General features: G+C 42.8%; 1 protein-coding gene and 1 long non-coding RNA gene across 3 annotated transcripts in view; both read left to right on the top strand.

The window, feature by feature from the left end:
• adgrg6 (adhesion G protein-coupled receptor G6) overlaps positions 1-9480 on the top strand; it is a 35824-nt gene extending 26344 nt beyond the window's left edge. Inside the window, exons 24-31 of one of the 2 annotated variants that reach the window (XM_061811944.1) lie at positions 77-204; positions 1301-1569; positions 1901-2003; positions 2488-2638; positions 2719-2851; positions 3760-3861; positions 5795-5932; positions 7747-9480. In XM_061811944.1, the coding sequence (XP_061667928.1) occupies positions 77-204; positions 1301-1569; positions 1901-2003; positions 2488-2638; positions 2719-2851; positions 3760-3861; positions 5795-5932; positions 7747-7796 (1074 nt within the window). In that variant the 3' untranslated portion in view covers positions 7797-9480. Of the gene's footprint in view, positions 1-76; positions 205-1300; positions 1570-1900; positions 2004-2487; positions 2639-2718; positions 2852-3759; positions 3862-5794; positions 5933-7711 lie in introns of both variants that reach the window. The other variant, XM_061811943.1, reaches the window with a different exon arrangement.
• A 2176-nt stretch (positions 9481-11656) lies between these two features.
• On the top strand, positions 11657-14984 carry LOC133496744 (uncharacterized). The gene is made up of 3 exons (XR_009793846.1): positions 11657-11879; positions 13338-14472; positions 14853-14984. It is a non-coding gene; the product is annotated as an uncharacterized LOC133496744 (long non-coding RNA).
• The last annotated feature ends 282 nt before the right edge of the window (positions 14985-15266 follow it).

Raw genomic sequence — 15266 nt, 5'->3', positions numbered from 1 at the left:
GGCGGCCATAATTATTTGCGGTGCTCGTTGGCCATGTTGCTTTGTGCCAATCACTTTTGTTTGTTTTTGCATTCAGGACATTTCAGGAGTGTCACCGCACATCGACCGGCGTAACAACCGCATCCTGACTTTCATCACCTTCATAGGCTGCGGAGTGTCGGCCATCTTCGCAGCTGTCACGCTGCTCACCTACATCGCTTTTGAGTGAGTGGCCAAGCTCTGCCCACACAGGAAGTTTTTTTTTTTTTTAAAATCACATCACTTTCTCGAGACCAACAAGTTCACCCAAATAATTTCATTTTGTCTGATGACAGTCTGCTATCTTAATGCTGACTCTTCTTCTCTTGCTTTCGGCTTGTCCCGTTAGGTGTCGCCACAGCGTGTCATCTTTTTCCATCTAAGCCTATCTCGTGCATCTCCCTCTGTAACACCCACTGTCCTCGTGTCCTCCCTCACAACATCCATCAGTCTTCTCTTTGGTCTTCCTCTCTCTCGCTCTTTTGCCTGGCGGCTCCATCCTCGGCAACCTTCTGCCATGATACTCACTCTCTCGCCTCTGGACATGTCCAAACCATGGAAGTCTGCTCTCTCGAATCTTGTCCCCAAAACATCCAACTTTGGCTGTCCCTCTAATGAGCTCATTTTTAATCCTATCCAACCTGCTGACTCCGAGCGAGAACTTCAACATCTTGATTTCTGCCACCTCCAGTTCTGCTTCCTGTTGTCTATTCAGTGCCACCGTCTCTAATCAGTGCATCATGGCCGCCCTCACCATTTTGCTTTTCTTTGCTCTTCATCCTAGCAGAGACTCCTCTGTCACATGACACACCAGACACCTTCCGCCAGCTGTTCCAACCTGCTTGGACTCGTTTCTTCACTTCCCTTCCACACTCACCATTGCTCTGGATTGTTGACCATAAGTATTTGAAGTCAGCATAATGCTGATTGGTGTCATCATTAAGATATCCCTGGTGCAGTCCCACCTCCACGTTAAATTCTTCTGATGCTGGCGTGTGGTAAGGACGTAAAGAAACTGGTCCAAGCGTTTCGGAAAAGCTGGCGGAAGGTGTCTGGTATTTGCTATGATGAAGGGGAAAGTTTATAAAACAGTGGTGAGCCATGATGTACAAATTATAGACGGTGGCACTGAAAAGACAACAGGAAGCAGAAATGAAGAGCTCTTGTGTACAGTAAATTTGGTTATCTACTCCACTTACAGTACTCTGATGAACTGTGCTGTATTTGACTCAGGTTTATTGTATTCTACTGGACTTAAGTGTTGTGGGCCTGTCTTGTGTAGGAAGCTACGTCGAGATTACCCATCCAAGATCCTGATGAATTTGAGTGCGTCGCTGCTGCTCCTCAACATGAGCTTCCTGCTTAATGGCTGGTTGTCCTGGCAACGCGGCGAAGCACTGTGCCTGGCGGCGGCTGCGCTGCTTCACTACTTCCTTTTGACGTCGTTCACGTGGATGGGCCTGGAGTCGGTGCACATGTACATCGCGCTGGTGAAAGTGTTCAACACATACGTGCACCGATACATCCTCAAGTTCTGCCTGGTGGGCTGGGGTGAGTCTTTTCCCGCATGTGGGAAACACTTTGAGCTTTTATTCCAGTTCCTTGATAACCATCTTAGGGTCCATACTCATTCTCAAGCTTTTTTCTTCACTAGTAAGACAATTTAAGGCAATAGTAGAACAACTAGGGTGCATGACAAAATAAATAAATCCACTACTATTGCCACTTTGACGAGCAGTAGTAGCACGACTATTTGACGTTTGGTAGCCTCCATCTTAAGGATATAGAATGGGGGAATCTTTGAACTGTTTTTCTTCATTCCTGTCAACCTCTCCACAATAGGAGTACACCACGAATATCCAGTCTTATCTTGCGCTTCCAGGTATCCCCGGCGTGCTGGTGGGATTGGTCCTGGTGGTGGATAAAGGCTCATATGGACGCCAGGAGTATGGTGGTGGCAATTTCGGTGAAGGATCGTCACAGTTGTAAGTACGGACAGAAGGACTGCTCGGCCGACCCACTGACCAATCATTTGAAAGATTGAAAGCATTTACTGTTAATCTCAAGATTGAGTTCAGGTGTCGGTTCCGTTACTACTGATAATCCTGGAAGTTTCTACCCCCCCTAATTGCAGTTGATTTGTTGTAATTATAGCTGATTGGAAATGATTCGGAAAGGCACACAGCAGCCTATTGGGCTCGTATGGTTGACAGTGCTGGTCACAGCACGAACAAGTGAGGATATAACAAAATTGTGGACAAAAAATGTCATAAAGTCGATTGTCTTGAAAATGCTTTGTTGAAAACTTAAATAAAATATACTACATTAAACCAAATAGATTTATTTTCACACCATAGTTCTATAGTGCTTTGAAACAAGAAGGAAGGGTAGACATTACAATCTGCTAGTTCAATATTGTCATCTGTCAGTAAGCAAAAAGGTGGCCGTGTGATGCGGTTGTATCCCCAGCTGCTGGATCCGAAGCGCTTTGGTGTTCTACGCGACGTGCGTGGCCTACTTCTGTCTTGTCTTCCTGCTCAACGTGGCCATGTTTGTAGTGGTCATGCTGCAGATCTGCGGACGCAACGGCAAGCGCGGAAACCGCACACTGCGGGAAGAGGTACTCATACTGGTCCTTGTGCTGATAGCTCTGCTGCTAACCCTGACCTTAGTAACGCTTGCTTCCTGCGCGCCGCGCAGGTGATCCGTAACCTTCGCAGCGTGGTCAGCTTGACCTTCCTGCTTGGGATGACCTGGGCCTTCGCATTCTTCGCCTGGGGGCCAGTCAGCCTCGTTTTCGTCTATCTCTTCGCCATCTTCAACTCTCTACAAGGTGACTAAACTCAAGCAGGGCTGCAAGATAAGGACTTAAAAAAAAAATCACAAAACAAAAAAACTAACTAGAATGGGTTTTTTTGCTTTTTTTTTCCCCGAGACCAACATCCCTTCAAACATTCAAATTCAAACGTCCCCATCCATCTATCCGTCCAGTTTCTGATCTGCTTATCCTCATGAGGGTCATGGGAGTCCTGGAGCCAATCCCAACTGTCATCGGGCAGGAGGCGGGTTACACCCTGAATTGTTTATCAGACAATCATAGGGCACATGGAGACAGACAACAGTCGCGCTCACAATCACACCGACGGGGCAACTTAGAATGTCCAATGAACGCATGTTTTTGGGATGTGGGCGTAAACTGCAATGCCCGGAGAAAAACCTGTGCAGGCACAGGGAGGGAGTACATGCAAACTCCACACAGGTGGTGCCGGGATAGAAATCCAGTTCTCATAACTGATAGTTCAACGCTTTACAGCTGCGCTGTTTTTTTCACACACCATTACCCATAAAATAGTGGAAATACAAAAAAACAAAGCATCTTTGCACATAATGTGAAAATGTCATAAAAGTTGAGAAATCCAGCAAGAATGGCGAAGTTGTCAAACTTGACTACTTGTGTCAAGATCTTCCTCTCTGTCGGCAGCCTTGTTGCCCATGTAATTTTGTGCGCCTGAGCCAGGACACGGTTGGAATCAGAGAACCTGCGAAAAAAAAAAAGAATCAATTCAAAAGAAAAAAACATCATGAAAAATAAACTTGAATAAACAGATTTAATGCCAAGCCCCACATTGTTGCCTGTAACATGACAATGATTTCTTGTCCTTGTTTTGTTTTCTTTGTTCCTGTTGTTCTTATATTTCTTTTCCTTTTTGTTCATTGTTCTGGTGTTGAACGCGCATGCAGGATTCTTCATCTTCTTCTTCCACTGCGCTCTCAAAGAGAACGTTCAGAAGCAGTGGAGACGCTCGCTTTGCTGCACTCGCTTCAGACTTTCGGACAACTCCGGTAACATACTCAGCCTTCAACATACACTCCTCACGTCGTCACTATTAAATCAAGACGGGGAATTCCAGAGTCTTTCCGGGAGATTTGTAAGCCGCTGTTCGTTCAGCGATTCAGTGGTAGATCACCTTGCATTGACCCGCGAGCTTCTCTGTGAATTATTTTGCTCTGTCTTGTGATTCACAATTTGAGTTTTGACCAAGCTTCCTATGTAGTGGCGGTCACTCAAGTGAAGTGGACAAAAACAAAAGAAGTTCGATGCCCTGGATTGGGGGCAAGAAGCTTCACTGTCACCATTTGTTGGTCGGGGCAAACAAGTTCAAAATGAAAAGACTTGCAAGGAGCTGGTGGAGCCCACTACTCATGCCAAAGGCTCACACGCAAAGAACTCCAGCTCGTGGCTGGGCCATGCCCCTTAAATGCACACACGAAACGCACGATTGAATATTAGTGTATGGCCATTCATTACCTTAATGAAAGCACTTCATTGGGTTGAATTATGTAGAAAAGAAGGTTTTTTTTTTTTTTGGGCTAACTGGAAGGTGTTAGTTGCACTTTAATTCCTTTCAAAAGATGACATTGTTGTGCTGCCCGTAAAAACCGAGTAATGAGGTTGGTCAAGGAGTGACTTAAATTTGAATTCCTATACGAAAGTCAAATATATACAGTAATTTATATTTTTTTTGTCGTGGTTAATTGGGACCAGAACCACCCATGAAAAGTCAAACAAAGGAAATGCGTGAAGTATTCTCCTGTTTTCCTGTAAAGAGCAGAATCTTCCCGACTGTCACTGTTGTGACATCACCTGCGCCTCACCGTTGTGATGTCCCCTCCTTCGACAAGAGGAACGTTTGCTCGCGTTGAGAACGCGTGATGTCTCTCTCTCATCATCTCCAGCCCGTTCTGGCAAAATCTGCACGAATCCTCTTTTTTTTTTTTTTTTTAAATTTCTTCAGGGCGGTCTGAAACATAACAAACACAGTAAATGCAATAAACAAAGCAAGCGTGTGTTTGGCGCTGCTTCGCACACAATGTGCCACTTTGTTGCATCATATTGTTCAAGCATATTCAGCACAGTAAAAGAACATTAAGAGCAAAACGAGAGCAAATATGAGAACTTTATGTATAATTAATCCATTTAATGCAACACCCTCTACAAGAACATAACCCCGTCAACAAATTTGCTGAACACAACATCTCCTAGTATATTGTCCCACGCTTCTGAGGGTGAAACGCTTTTGAAATTTTTCATACCATTTGCTTGCCAAAAAGCCTCATCTTTGAGGGGGTGAATCCCTCATGGCAGTATGAGGTTCGTCAGCACTTTCTTCAGCCTCTTCATCATAAAATTCACTTCCTTTTTATAGGATATTGAAGCGGTTTTACGGATGTTTACCACATTCTTTACGCAACGAGCCGCTGATTCATTCACGCCATCATGGGGCCACAAAAGCATAACTTCTGCCGTCTGTGATCATATCCAAACGTTTAACTTTTTCTCCGATTGTCATCCTCTTCGTCATCAACACCGGGCCTTTTCTGCAATCCGCTTTCCACAAAGCGAAATCGGCTCACATTTCGCATCTTCCTCTTCCGCTTGGGTACTTCGGGGAAGCTTTAACATCAGCACATGGCTTTGTAGGCATTTTGAAGTAGAGAGGTTATCACGCAGAGAGTCAACACCGTAGAAAACTTCAGGATGAACAAGGGAGAGGAGGGAGTGAGAGTCGTTGGGTGGGGCTTCGATGCTGCGCAGCCAGTCAGCTCCAACAACCTGATCTTTTTTTTTTTTTTTTGCCCTGATTGATCCATGTCGTGCTTGGGATGATCACTCGCCTTGTATCAATGCGCCTTCCCTTAATACAGTACAGTACCTACAGTCTGTAATGTATGCCGATTAGCATGTCAAAGGTCACATGACTTAACTGTGTTGCAGACTGGAGTAAAACGCCGACCAACAACACCAAAAAGGCGACTTCGGAGCAGGCTGTCCAATCCTTGTCGTCAGGCTCATTTGGCTCCGGCGCTCCCCATTGGACCTCCAAAGTCAGACTGACACCTTTCACTAATGCAGGTTTCTGTCACACGCGCACCATCACACATTTAGAATTAACAGCACATACTGGGTGGTAGCGTGTTGATGACGTCATCCCACGGAGGCTCGAGTCTCTCTTCAAAGGTCAGCCTGTTTCTATTTGAAAATCAGTTTTTTCAACATTGAAAACCCCTAACCCTAATCCTACATTGATTTTCATTTCGCAACTCAAAAATGATTACCAAAAACAACTACACCCTTTTTCCATGAAGTCCCAAAGACGGCAAGTTTATTTGTATAGTACAATTCAACACAAGGTGATTAAAAGACATCAAAACATAAATACAGACATGATTTAACATGGACACCCAAAAAAAGAAAAGAAAAATAGATAAAATCACAATTTAAAATATGATTACATTTAGAAAAGTTAGCTTTGGATCATTATTCATAAGCATCTGAAAACAGATGTCTTCAACCTGGATTAGTGTTTCATCTAATCTAAGGCTGTCCGGGAGTTTGTTCCAGACTTGTGGGGCATAGAAGCTAAATGCAGCTCCTCCGTGTCTGGTTCTGACTCTTGTAAGTGATTTTAAAGAGGGGGGAAAAAAAAAAAAAAAAAACGGATCCTGATAACCTGATGCGTGTAGAGGGTTCATACTGAGTCAGGAGGTCACCGAAGTATTTTGGTCCAAGAACATTCAACTTTTGATAGACCAGAGGACAGTAAAGGCACACTTGGCAGAAGGTATATACTCTAATGCCGGTACGTGTTTTGTACAAAACATAATTTTGGCACCAACGAAGAGCTACGTTTGCGTAGCACAGTTTAAACTAAAAGCTATCAGTTCCACGGAGGGACATAGGAATTGATCGGCCGCGAGGGAATTAATTTTTACAATGAATATAATATAAATGAATATATAATTGTACTAAGTAAAGAGATAGAGGCCCCGTAGCTCAGTGGTAAGAGCACTGGTTTGGTAAACCAGGGGTTGTGGGTTCGTATCCCACTGGGGCCTCCACTCCCTGAGAAGGGTTGCGTCAGGAAGGGCATCCGGCGTAAAAATTGTGCCAAACATACATGTGCGTTCATCTGAGATGACACGCTGTGGCGACCCCGAAAGGGACAAGCCGAAAGAAACCGACCGACTAAGTAAAGAGATATGTTCCTGCAACGGTATCTACTCACTGAGTTTAGTAGTAGAATGCTCCTGAGTGTGTGCGATGCTGCGCTCCCATAACTGTTGTACACGATGCCTACGATCTTAGGTACTGTGCTGACAATAAAATGATACCTAAGAGGCATCTGCTGGATGTGGTCGGATACTGATTGTATATAACGTAATCCAGAAAGCAAAAAATGCCTTAGGTTGCACTGCGATCAGGTCATGTCCTGCAAACTTACTTGAATCCCTTCAGGGGCCGCTGCTTTGCACCCCTGAGGAGGAAAAATCTCAACTGACCCTCTTATTTCAGTCCAGCTATCAGCCTGATGAATTTTGACAATCAGAGATGTGTTGTATGTATAATGAATGGCTATTATACTTGGACTGAAATGAAGTGGACTGTCGACCGGACTGCATAACTACAAGATCAATAAAGTTTAATATTTGAAATCTGCAAATCAGTGAATTAGCAAATTAGCTGAACCGCAGTTGTGCGGGAATTGACTCGATTTGCTGAAAATCTCATACAATTTTGGTGATGTCTAAAATGGCTCTCCAAATGCTGTGCCTCTTCAAAGGTGGGATTTGCAGCGATACATAAATAAAAGCATATTTGTGACTTCAACATCGTTGTCCTTGGTCTTGGCAGAAAAACCAAGTCAGACCAGGCGTTTTTCCCCAAAGGTGGCGTCCATCTCCTCGTCGTCCGTCCTCCCCGTCAGCCAGATGATTGACAAGGTCAAAGGTTACTGCTCCACGCGCTCTGATGGCTTCTAAAAGAATATCACCGATCAAGAGCTAAGCCTCATCCCCCAACACCCTGTTCAGGACTGCAAGACACAGAGAGAACGTCATCATGGCGTGGCCCGTAGAAAAATTCATTGTGAATGTATAGTGACTGGTTGCCTAATGGTCACCAGGTGGTCCTTGCTTGGTTCCCCCCTGTTCATCGCATGGTTGACGGGTGGATGCTGACGTTCCTTCCCGTAAACGAAAGACGGGAATATCAACCATGGAGAGAGTAATTCTTCAGAACTATTTGATGTTTTTATCAGTGTTGATCCAGTGGAATTGATTCCATTTTCATGCAATCACTTTGCCTGACAATCCCAAACAACAGCTGACACCGTCAGAGTCCCTCCAAAGGGGATCCATGTGACCTTGGACAATTTCTACCATCTTCCTTACAGTGCTGAGTCATACATAGTGTTTAGGGCAAGAACTGTTTGGATCATCACATTGGATATGTAGAACTTTAAGCAGAAGCTTGAACTGTAACAACTTGTCATGACTGATAATTTAACTTCAAAGTGCACGTACTTTAAATCTAGCCTCTGACACAAGGCATTTCAGTGAATTGATGTCTCAGTCTTCACAGTACAGGATGATATGCAAAAGAGGCCTTACCGTGCTCCCTCCTTTCAACTCTTGACTACATGTACAAAAGAAATTCCTTAAACTGTGTCATAAGTGTGTGAACAAAGTGTGCCTCAAGTTAGGTTCAAGGAGAAGGGGATGTACAAACATGTACAAATAACAAATCTATTACCCATTAGTTAATTCTAGTTTATTTACAAATATCCAGAGCCATCCTTACTAATTTACACACGTGTGTGTGTGTGTGTGTGTGTGTTACAAGGTAGCGATTCATGTACTCTCTGTGGATAGGATTTTCCAACTCCGTTCAAGAGAATTGGAAGGGACCTATGCAAAAATCAACCAGCAGAGTGCAGTATAGCAGAAGGGTCATGGGTCAGGCCCTTACAGCGCTGGTATAGGGTTAGCACTGTTCAGCAATCATCATTTTTTAAATTTGCCTTAGGGTTAGGTAAGGGAAATCAACTCCTCACCAGCAAGGGTTGCACTGTCCTCTGCCGCAAAACTGTTGGCAAGATAGCATGCCATGGTCCTTATATGTCTCCGAATTACAAGAGAATGACGAGCCTAGCTTGTCAAACATTGTGAGAACCTGTATGGTATGATTGGCCACCACTGAGCTCCGATGCGTAACTCTCGCTCAGGTGTAAATGGACCCAGTCTTTGAAGTTCCACCACAATTTTTGCTTTTGACCAGAGGTCCCTGAATTTGTTGGCTGGCAAATAACAGAACTTATCTGCCAAGAAATGGAACTTCTCAGACATGAAACCCTGTAATAAACACTCAACAAAAAAGTTGTATTTTTCATCACTCAGGTCAGATTGGACAAATGTGTTTTCTCCTCGATTAACTACATTTCAACTGATCTTTATCGTGTTCGAGTTAGGCGAGGAAATGCACTCCTGGACATCGCCGGGAGAAGTAAATGGACAGGCCATCAAGCTCTGGAGATGTGAGCCAAGATCCGGGTGTCCCTTTTGTTTTGAATGTTGTTGAAGTTGTCCTTTAATTAGGTTTTCAATAAATTTTGCATATATTCCCTTCAAGTAGCTTCTCATTAATCTGTTTACTTCTCTATAATTTAGACTCCCCAATTCGGCGTGCCTACCTCCTTCCATTTTAGTTGTCAATTGTTTCCTAGCAACTACAAATTTGGACATAATCAATTCTAAATAAACATAGAATCCCCCCCGGAGTAAGTAAGTAATGCGTAGCCGACTCCCATTGGCCTTCCTAAGGCCAGGTAGTCGGAGTCCTTCTCCCTGGAGGTCATCCAGTTGTGGAAAAAGTAAAATGCACTGCATAATAAAAGTATAAACATTCTAAAATAGATATTGTAATGAAAATTACGTATAACGTTATTCACTTCAATGTCTATACGAAAAAATAAATATGAGTGGAGAGCGCGTCATCCATGCCCAAAGTTGCGGAAGTGTCATTTGACATCCAAGTGGTCGCCATATTGGCTGCATCTCCTGTCCGTGACGTCACTCCAGACATTCGCCATTGAAAACACGCCGTGGCCCTTACTGTGGGAGATGAACATGCCCCTTTTGAAACGGAAGCTCTTTTTGAAGAAGAGAACATCTCGTAACTGAGCAAAGTCACCGGGGCAATATTACCCTGTTGTTTCGAGGCATATTTAGATGATATGCGGGTCACAGCCAAACTGCCTCCCAGTCTGATCCGCTTCCACGGCGGACACGAGTCACCCTGGGTGACAAGGCCACGGAGGCCGTCCTTCAGCGGCTGCTGCACGGAAGCCTTCCAATGCGCACATCAACACATTTAGCACCCCTGATTTACGGATTGTGCCACCCCCCCTGCCCCCAACTATTGTTTATTTTTTTTTTTAATAGCTGTATACACACCTACCTGTCATTTGGAACCCACGAAGCTCTCGTCCTTTGCACACGTACAATCCATTTTTCAGGACGAACCAGGTCACTTGGAAATTTATGAAGGGGAAATCCATCCTTCCGAGTGTTCGAGCAAGATCCAGCAAAGCAACGAACCGGCATTTTGGCAAACACGAAGGAAGAACGAGGTACCCTCCTGCAGGTAAAACTAATAGAAACAAACGAGTCCGCTTGAGGGTGCTCTTGCCCCATACTCCACTTCCTGCGTCTTCTCAAAAACAAATCCCTTGAGAGGATTTTCATGGCGGGAGTTACAAAAAGCCATATATGTCAAAATCATGTTTTGTGGTGAAAGAAGGCATGGGAGCATACTGGCTGCAGTTTTTTCATTAATAACATACTAAAAATCATGAGAGTGGCCCTTTAATTTATCTTGAAGTCAATGTCTTCAGTAGAGAGCCATAAAGGCTTTCTGTCATAAACTGGCTGCCTTTTTACCCGACTCAACTGCTTCCAATTGGACAATTTAATGACAGGCACGCGTGTCAATTGCTTCAAAGTGTGGCCTGTGTGTTATCTGTGAATCTGTCCTGTGAGGAATAAAGCATATTGAAAAAATGATTGTTGCATTGCATTGTGCAAAGAGTTAAAAATACCTGCACTTATAAACACAAAAATAATACACGAGAATAAATGCAAACCGATTGTGGAAAAATTATACATTTATGGCAAAAGCTGCAGAATCCAAACTTTTTGGAGAATATTTATCTAAATGTACTTGAAAATATCATTCAAATGAAAGACTTCCATTGCGTGTAATGATCCCAAACAATTTTGTTTCAGAAATGAATATTGTCCCATGTAAATGGAAAATATTCAACAACCTTTACTCCAAGTACTCTCACCTGATCTCACTGGGATGCTAAAGAAAGTTGGCCAATCACGAGTTATCCAGGTTGTTGAGGGACGCAAAAATCTGCATTGCATCTAATGCTTTTTTTTTTTTTTCTAGTTATACTGTGGGTGTGGGTGTGAGGGAGAGAGGGGTTCGATCAAAAAAAAAAAAAAAAAAAAGAAGGCTCTTACTAAATAAGAAAAAGAAAGGACTAATTACCCGTCTATGTATAAAGATAGGATCGGGTCTGAATTTGCACTTTTCCATGGACTTGTCCAGTGTTCCAACATTTCATTGGTCTATTTCTTGCTGGGCGGGGCTATCATTTAGCGCAGGTGCGCACATCGTGTGGCGGGACACTCAAGGTTAATCACTCCCAGCTGCGACCCCTTTCGCGTCAGCCACTACTTTATTTAATGCGTCATTGCATTTCGCTAGCTCAGTTTGTGTCCCTGCCACGGAATGGACCCTGTGGCAAGAGAAAGGGCTTCACTATGTCGAAAATTATTTGTGAGGAGGAAGACACGGGCATTGGCACATGAATTGCAGAGCTTCCTCGCACGTGTCGTCTGTGTGAAAGAAGTCGTCAATTGACTTTTGTGAGTATAAGCAGCTTCGAAATTGTTCGGATTGTTGGCGCTGACGTGTTCAATGAAAGAAGAATAGTCCAGCCAACATGGTCAAGGTAAGGTGCCTTTTTATTTTCTTGATTGTGGCAACCTGCTGGTTTGTGGTTTCCGCCTCTCCTTTGAGGGTTCGTGATGTTCAGGCACGTGTTAGTGTAACCAGCGGTTTCCAATGACATCATCTTGTTTCCAGACAGACTCATGAAGTTTTTTTCCATCGTTAATTTATCCAATTGTTCTAAGGGTGGTGGTGACGTCATTGGAAACCTATCGATTGGCGTGTGCGAAGTTGTACCGAGCGGTCTGGTGGGCGTCTCTTGAATTTGTTTTACAGCCAGTTCCAAAATGTCTAACAAAATCTCTAAAGCGCTCTCAAGTCTATGCATTCACTATCGTGTGGTCCACACGTCACGCATTTTGAGGGGCAGCGCCACCCACCCCCTGTTTTTTATTTTCTTTTTTTAACTGTATCAAATATACAACATAGATTGTCTAAAGTCTTATTTGGTTTTAGTAACTTTGACATTTCTCCCAAAAAATTAATGTGTAACAAAATTTCCTGAATTTGCAGTAGACAGCCCATCTCTTAAATTTTAATACTAGTAGCCCTTTTTTCCATATTCATACGTAGAATTTAATACTTTTGTTGGATTCAGCCAATTATGAAGTAAATCAGTCTTCCAGACCCAAATGCTCGTAGGATTGGTTAGGTCTGTTGTGAGGTGATCCTGCGGAGATGTTGGACACCTGTTCCTCTGTGTGCCTGTTTTTACCTGAAGTTCAGCTATCCCAAAGTGATGTGTACTTTGGAAACTCTACACTGCCAGTATTCTTCCTCGAGTTGTCACACCCTGCTGGTTCAGTTGGTATTATATGATATAAGCTATTGTAGGATTTGTCACTTCCAACTCCATCCATTCCTTGAAGTCTTGACATCCTTTGCACAATTGTCATTGGACTGGACAATTGCTCTAATGGGGACTCTAACTACTCTGCATCCTTGCAAAACTGAGTTTTTATGAGGGGAAAAATGTGTTTTGTTTTTTTTTTTTTTTAAATTGTACTCATGTGGTACTGGGGCAACTAACTCCTTGTTTCATACTAGGCCAATAAAGCTGATTATCCTTATAAAAAAATGCGGGTAACAAGCTTTCAAGTTATTTTATAGCTTAAACTAAATTTTGACTTTTTTTTCCATACCTCTTGACCCTTCTGTTTTTTTTTTTTTAATAGTCTTTTAGCTTTAAGAAGCACCTGCTCACATACCTTTTTTGTTCACCTTGTGGTACAATGTAATGAACGTCTGTTTGTCCTTGAGGTTCAATCAACAAATGTGCGTAAGTTCATGTCCTGCTGAGCGTAATGAAATAGAGCAGTGTAGTGCATTTGGCGTCTTTTTAAATGGCTGGCATGACTTCACAAAATAGATTCTACATTGCATCTATTTGTGCCCATACAAACTTTGACAAAGAACAATCCTTAGTTTCCTTATCTCTCCATCGTGGCATTTTCTGCAGTTCGGAGGACCTCCTGACCCCACATGGCTTATTGGCATTGACGGCCGCCATCGGAGAGCCTCGGGCCAGAGAATTTCTCCACATGCACGCCTGCGTAGGTTCATGGCTTGTTGGCCCACTTTTGCTGAGCCAGAACGTCTCTACTTCCTCCTACCTGGCTTTGGTCTTGCAACGGAAGCTCTCTGAAGAGTTGGGGGGTTTTGATTTTGTGAGCCATAGTGTCACATTTCAGTGTTTTGCAAATTTTGTTTTGACTTCAGGCTGTAGTTGTCTTTTTGGAGTTGTTTGCAGCAAAGTGTGTTCCTGTTAGCATTACAATGGTCTCCTCCAAATCACCTGATTCTACATCAGCAAACTGACTCCCATACAACCCTTTTAGGTAGCTGTCTTTTTAATGTTAGCTTGCTTGCTTGGCTTTATGTAAATAATTTTTGTACTTTTCATCTAGTCTAATCATTGAAGTTCGATCTGGGCTGTGACTTTTTTTTTTTTTTCCTCCCCTTTTCCAAACCTCTAACATGGTTTGTCGGCAACCCTGGCTCTTAAGTGTTTCCCTAGGGGCTTCCTGGAACTTTAAAAAAAAAAGGTTAAAAATGGGGGATAGAAATATTTTTTGTTTTACTAGTTTGTTCGATGACATTTTCCAATGCTACAAGAATGTGGAGAATAATTACATTTCTGTAAACGAAGATTTGCATCATAGCCTAACACATTTTGATCTGCGGGGCAGGTGGCACTTGTAAACAAACCAGTGGCTGTGTGATGGGCCACAGATCCTAAGGGGGGGAAAAAAGAGATAACTGAGAAGAGAGGACTTAATGTTTCTTGGAATCATTTGCATTCATTGACAATGCAGAAGAATTCCCTGAATGTTTTTGAGGCGAGAAGTTGTCAAATAACAGTAATGTGGAAAAATTTCCAGGGAAGGCATGTTTCATTTGCAGCAGCGTACCCAGTTCGGAAAGGGTGGAAAAAGTGCGATTGCATTACATTGGAAAAATGAGAGGAGCGCAGAAATTTAAGTGGATTGAATTTCCAAACTCCACAACTACAAGTTTTGTTGCAACGCGAGAGGAGCTTAAGCGTGGAAAACCATTCGCAGATGGATGGAGCTGACAAGTAATGTCTCAAATGGGTAAGAACACAATCCTGTCATAGGCATGTATTCAGTAACAAAGTAGTTTTTTTAATAAATGCAGGCTGCATGTTATTGCACTGTTTAGTGCCGAGATAATGGGCACATTGTGTTTTTTTTTTTTTTTTTTTTTTTTCTCCCCCCTAATCCTGATAATAAAAATGACACAATTGGATGTCTTTATTGCATTTCTTCATAATGTAATGAAGTTAAACTTGAGGCGGCATTGTACGACAGCAGTCACGTAGTGCATCGTTCTATACAGAATGAAAATAAACGAATGCTCATTGTGTTTGAAGCAAACTTAGTCATTTTGATAGGCTAATTTAGATACTACAGTAAGTTTATTTTTTTTTTTTTTTTTTTTTTTTTTTTTGCAGCTCTAGATGTTTTCTGTATGGCTTTCAACTTTTGGGGTTGCCGACCCCTGCTCTAACAAATGGTCCCGTTACCCGGATGCTGAAGAAGTACATCAGCGGTGAGACATAAAAACTGCACCGGAATAAAGGTAAGCAGAGAGCTTCTCTAGATTTATGCTGGATAGTCCCTACTCACTGTGTGATGTTTAAATTGAAGTGGTACAAAATAAATTACAGGTAGAGGTATGTTTCTAAGAATTGAAAAGGCCAGTTTATCTGCATCTGTGTGTGAAAAAACACATTGCAGCCTCTAGCTCAAGTCCCGGATGAGAGTGGCATGTTAAGCTCTAAAAGGGTTGATGTGAAATGGTTGCAAACGAAACTTATTGGAAGTTGGATTTGATGTGCTGAGAGATAATTAAGCCAGCTAATGTA

This window comes from Syngnathoides biaculeatus, chromosome 23, assembly GCF_019802595.1.
Source record: "Syngnathoides biaculeatus isolate LvHL_M chromosome 23, ASM1980259v1, whole genome shotgun sequence".
Lineage (NCBI taxonomy): Eukaryota > Metazoa > Chordata > Actinopteri > Syngnathiformes > Syngnathidae > Syngnathoides > Syngnathoides biaculeatus.
The sequence above is the reverse complement of the archived record's forward strand: the minus strand, read 5'-3'. Positions and strand labels throughout refer to the sequence as shown.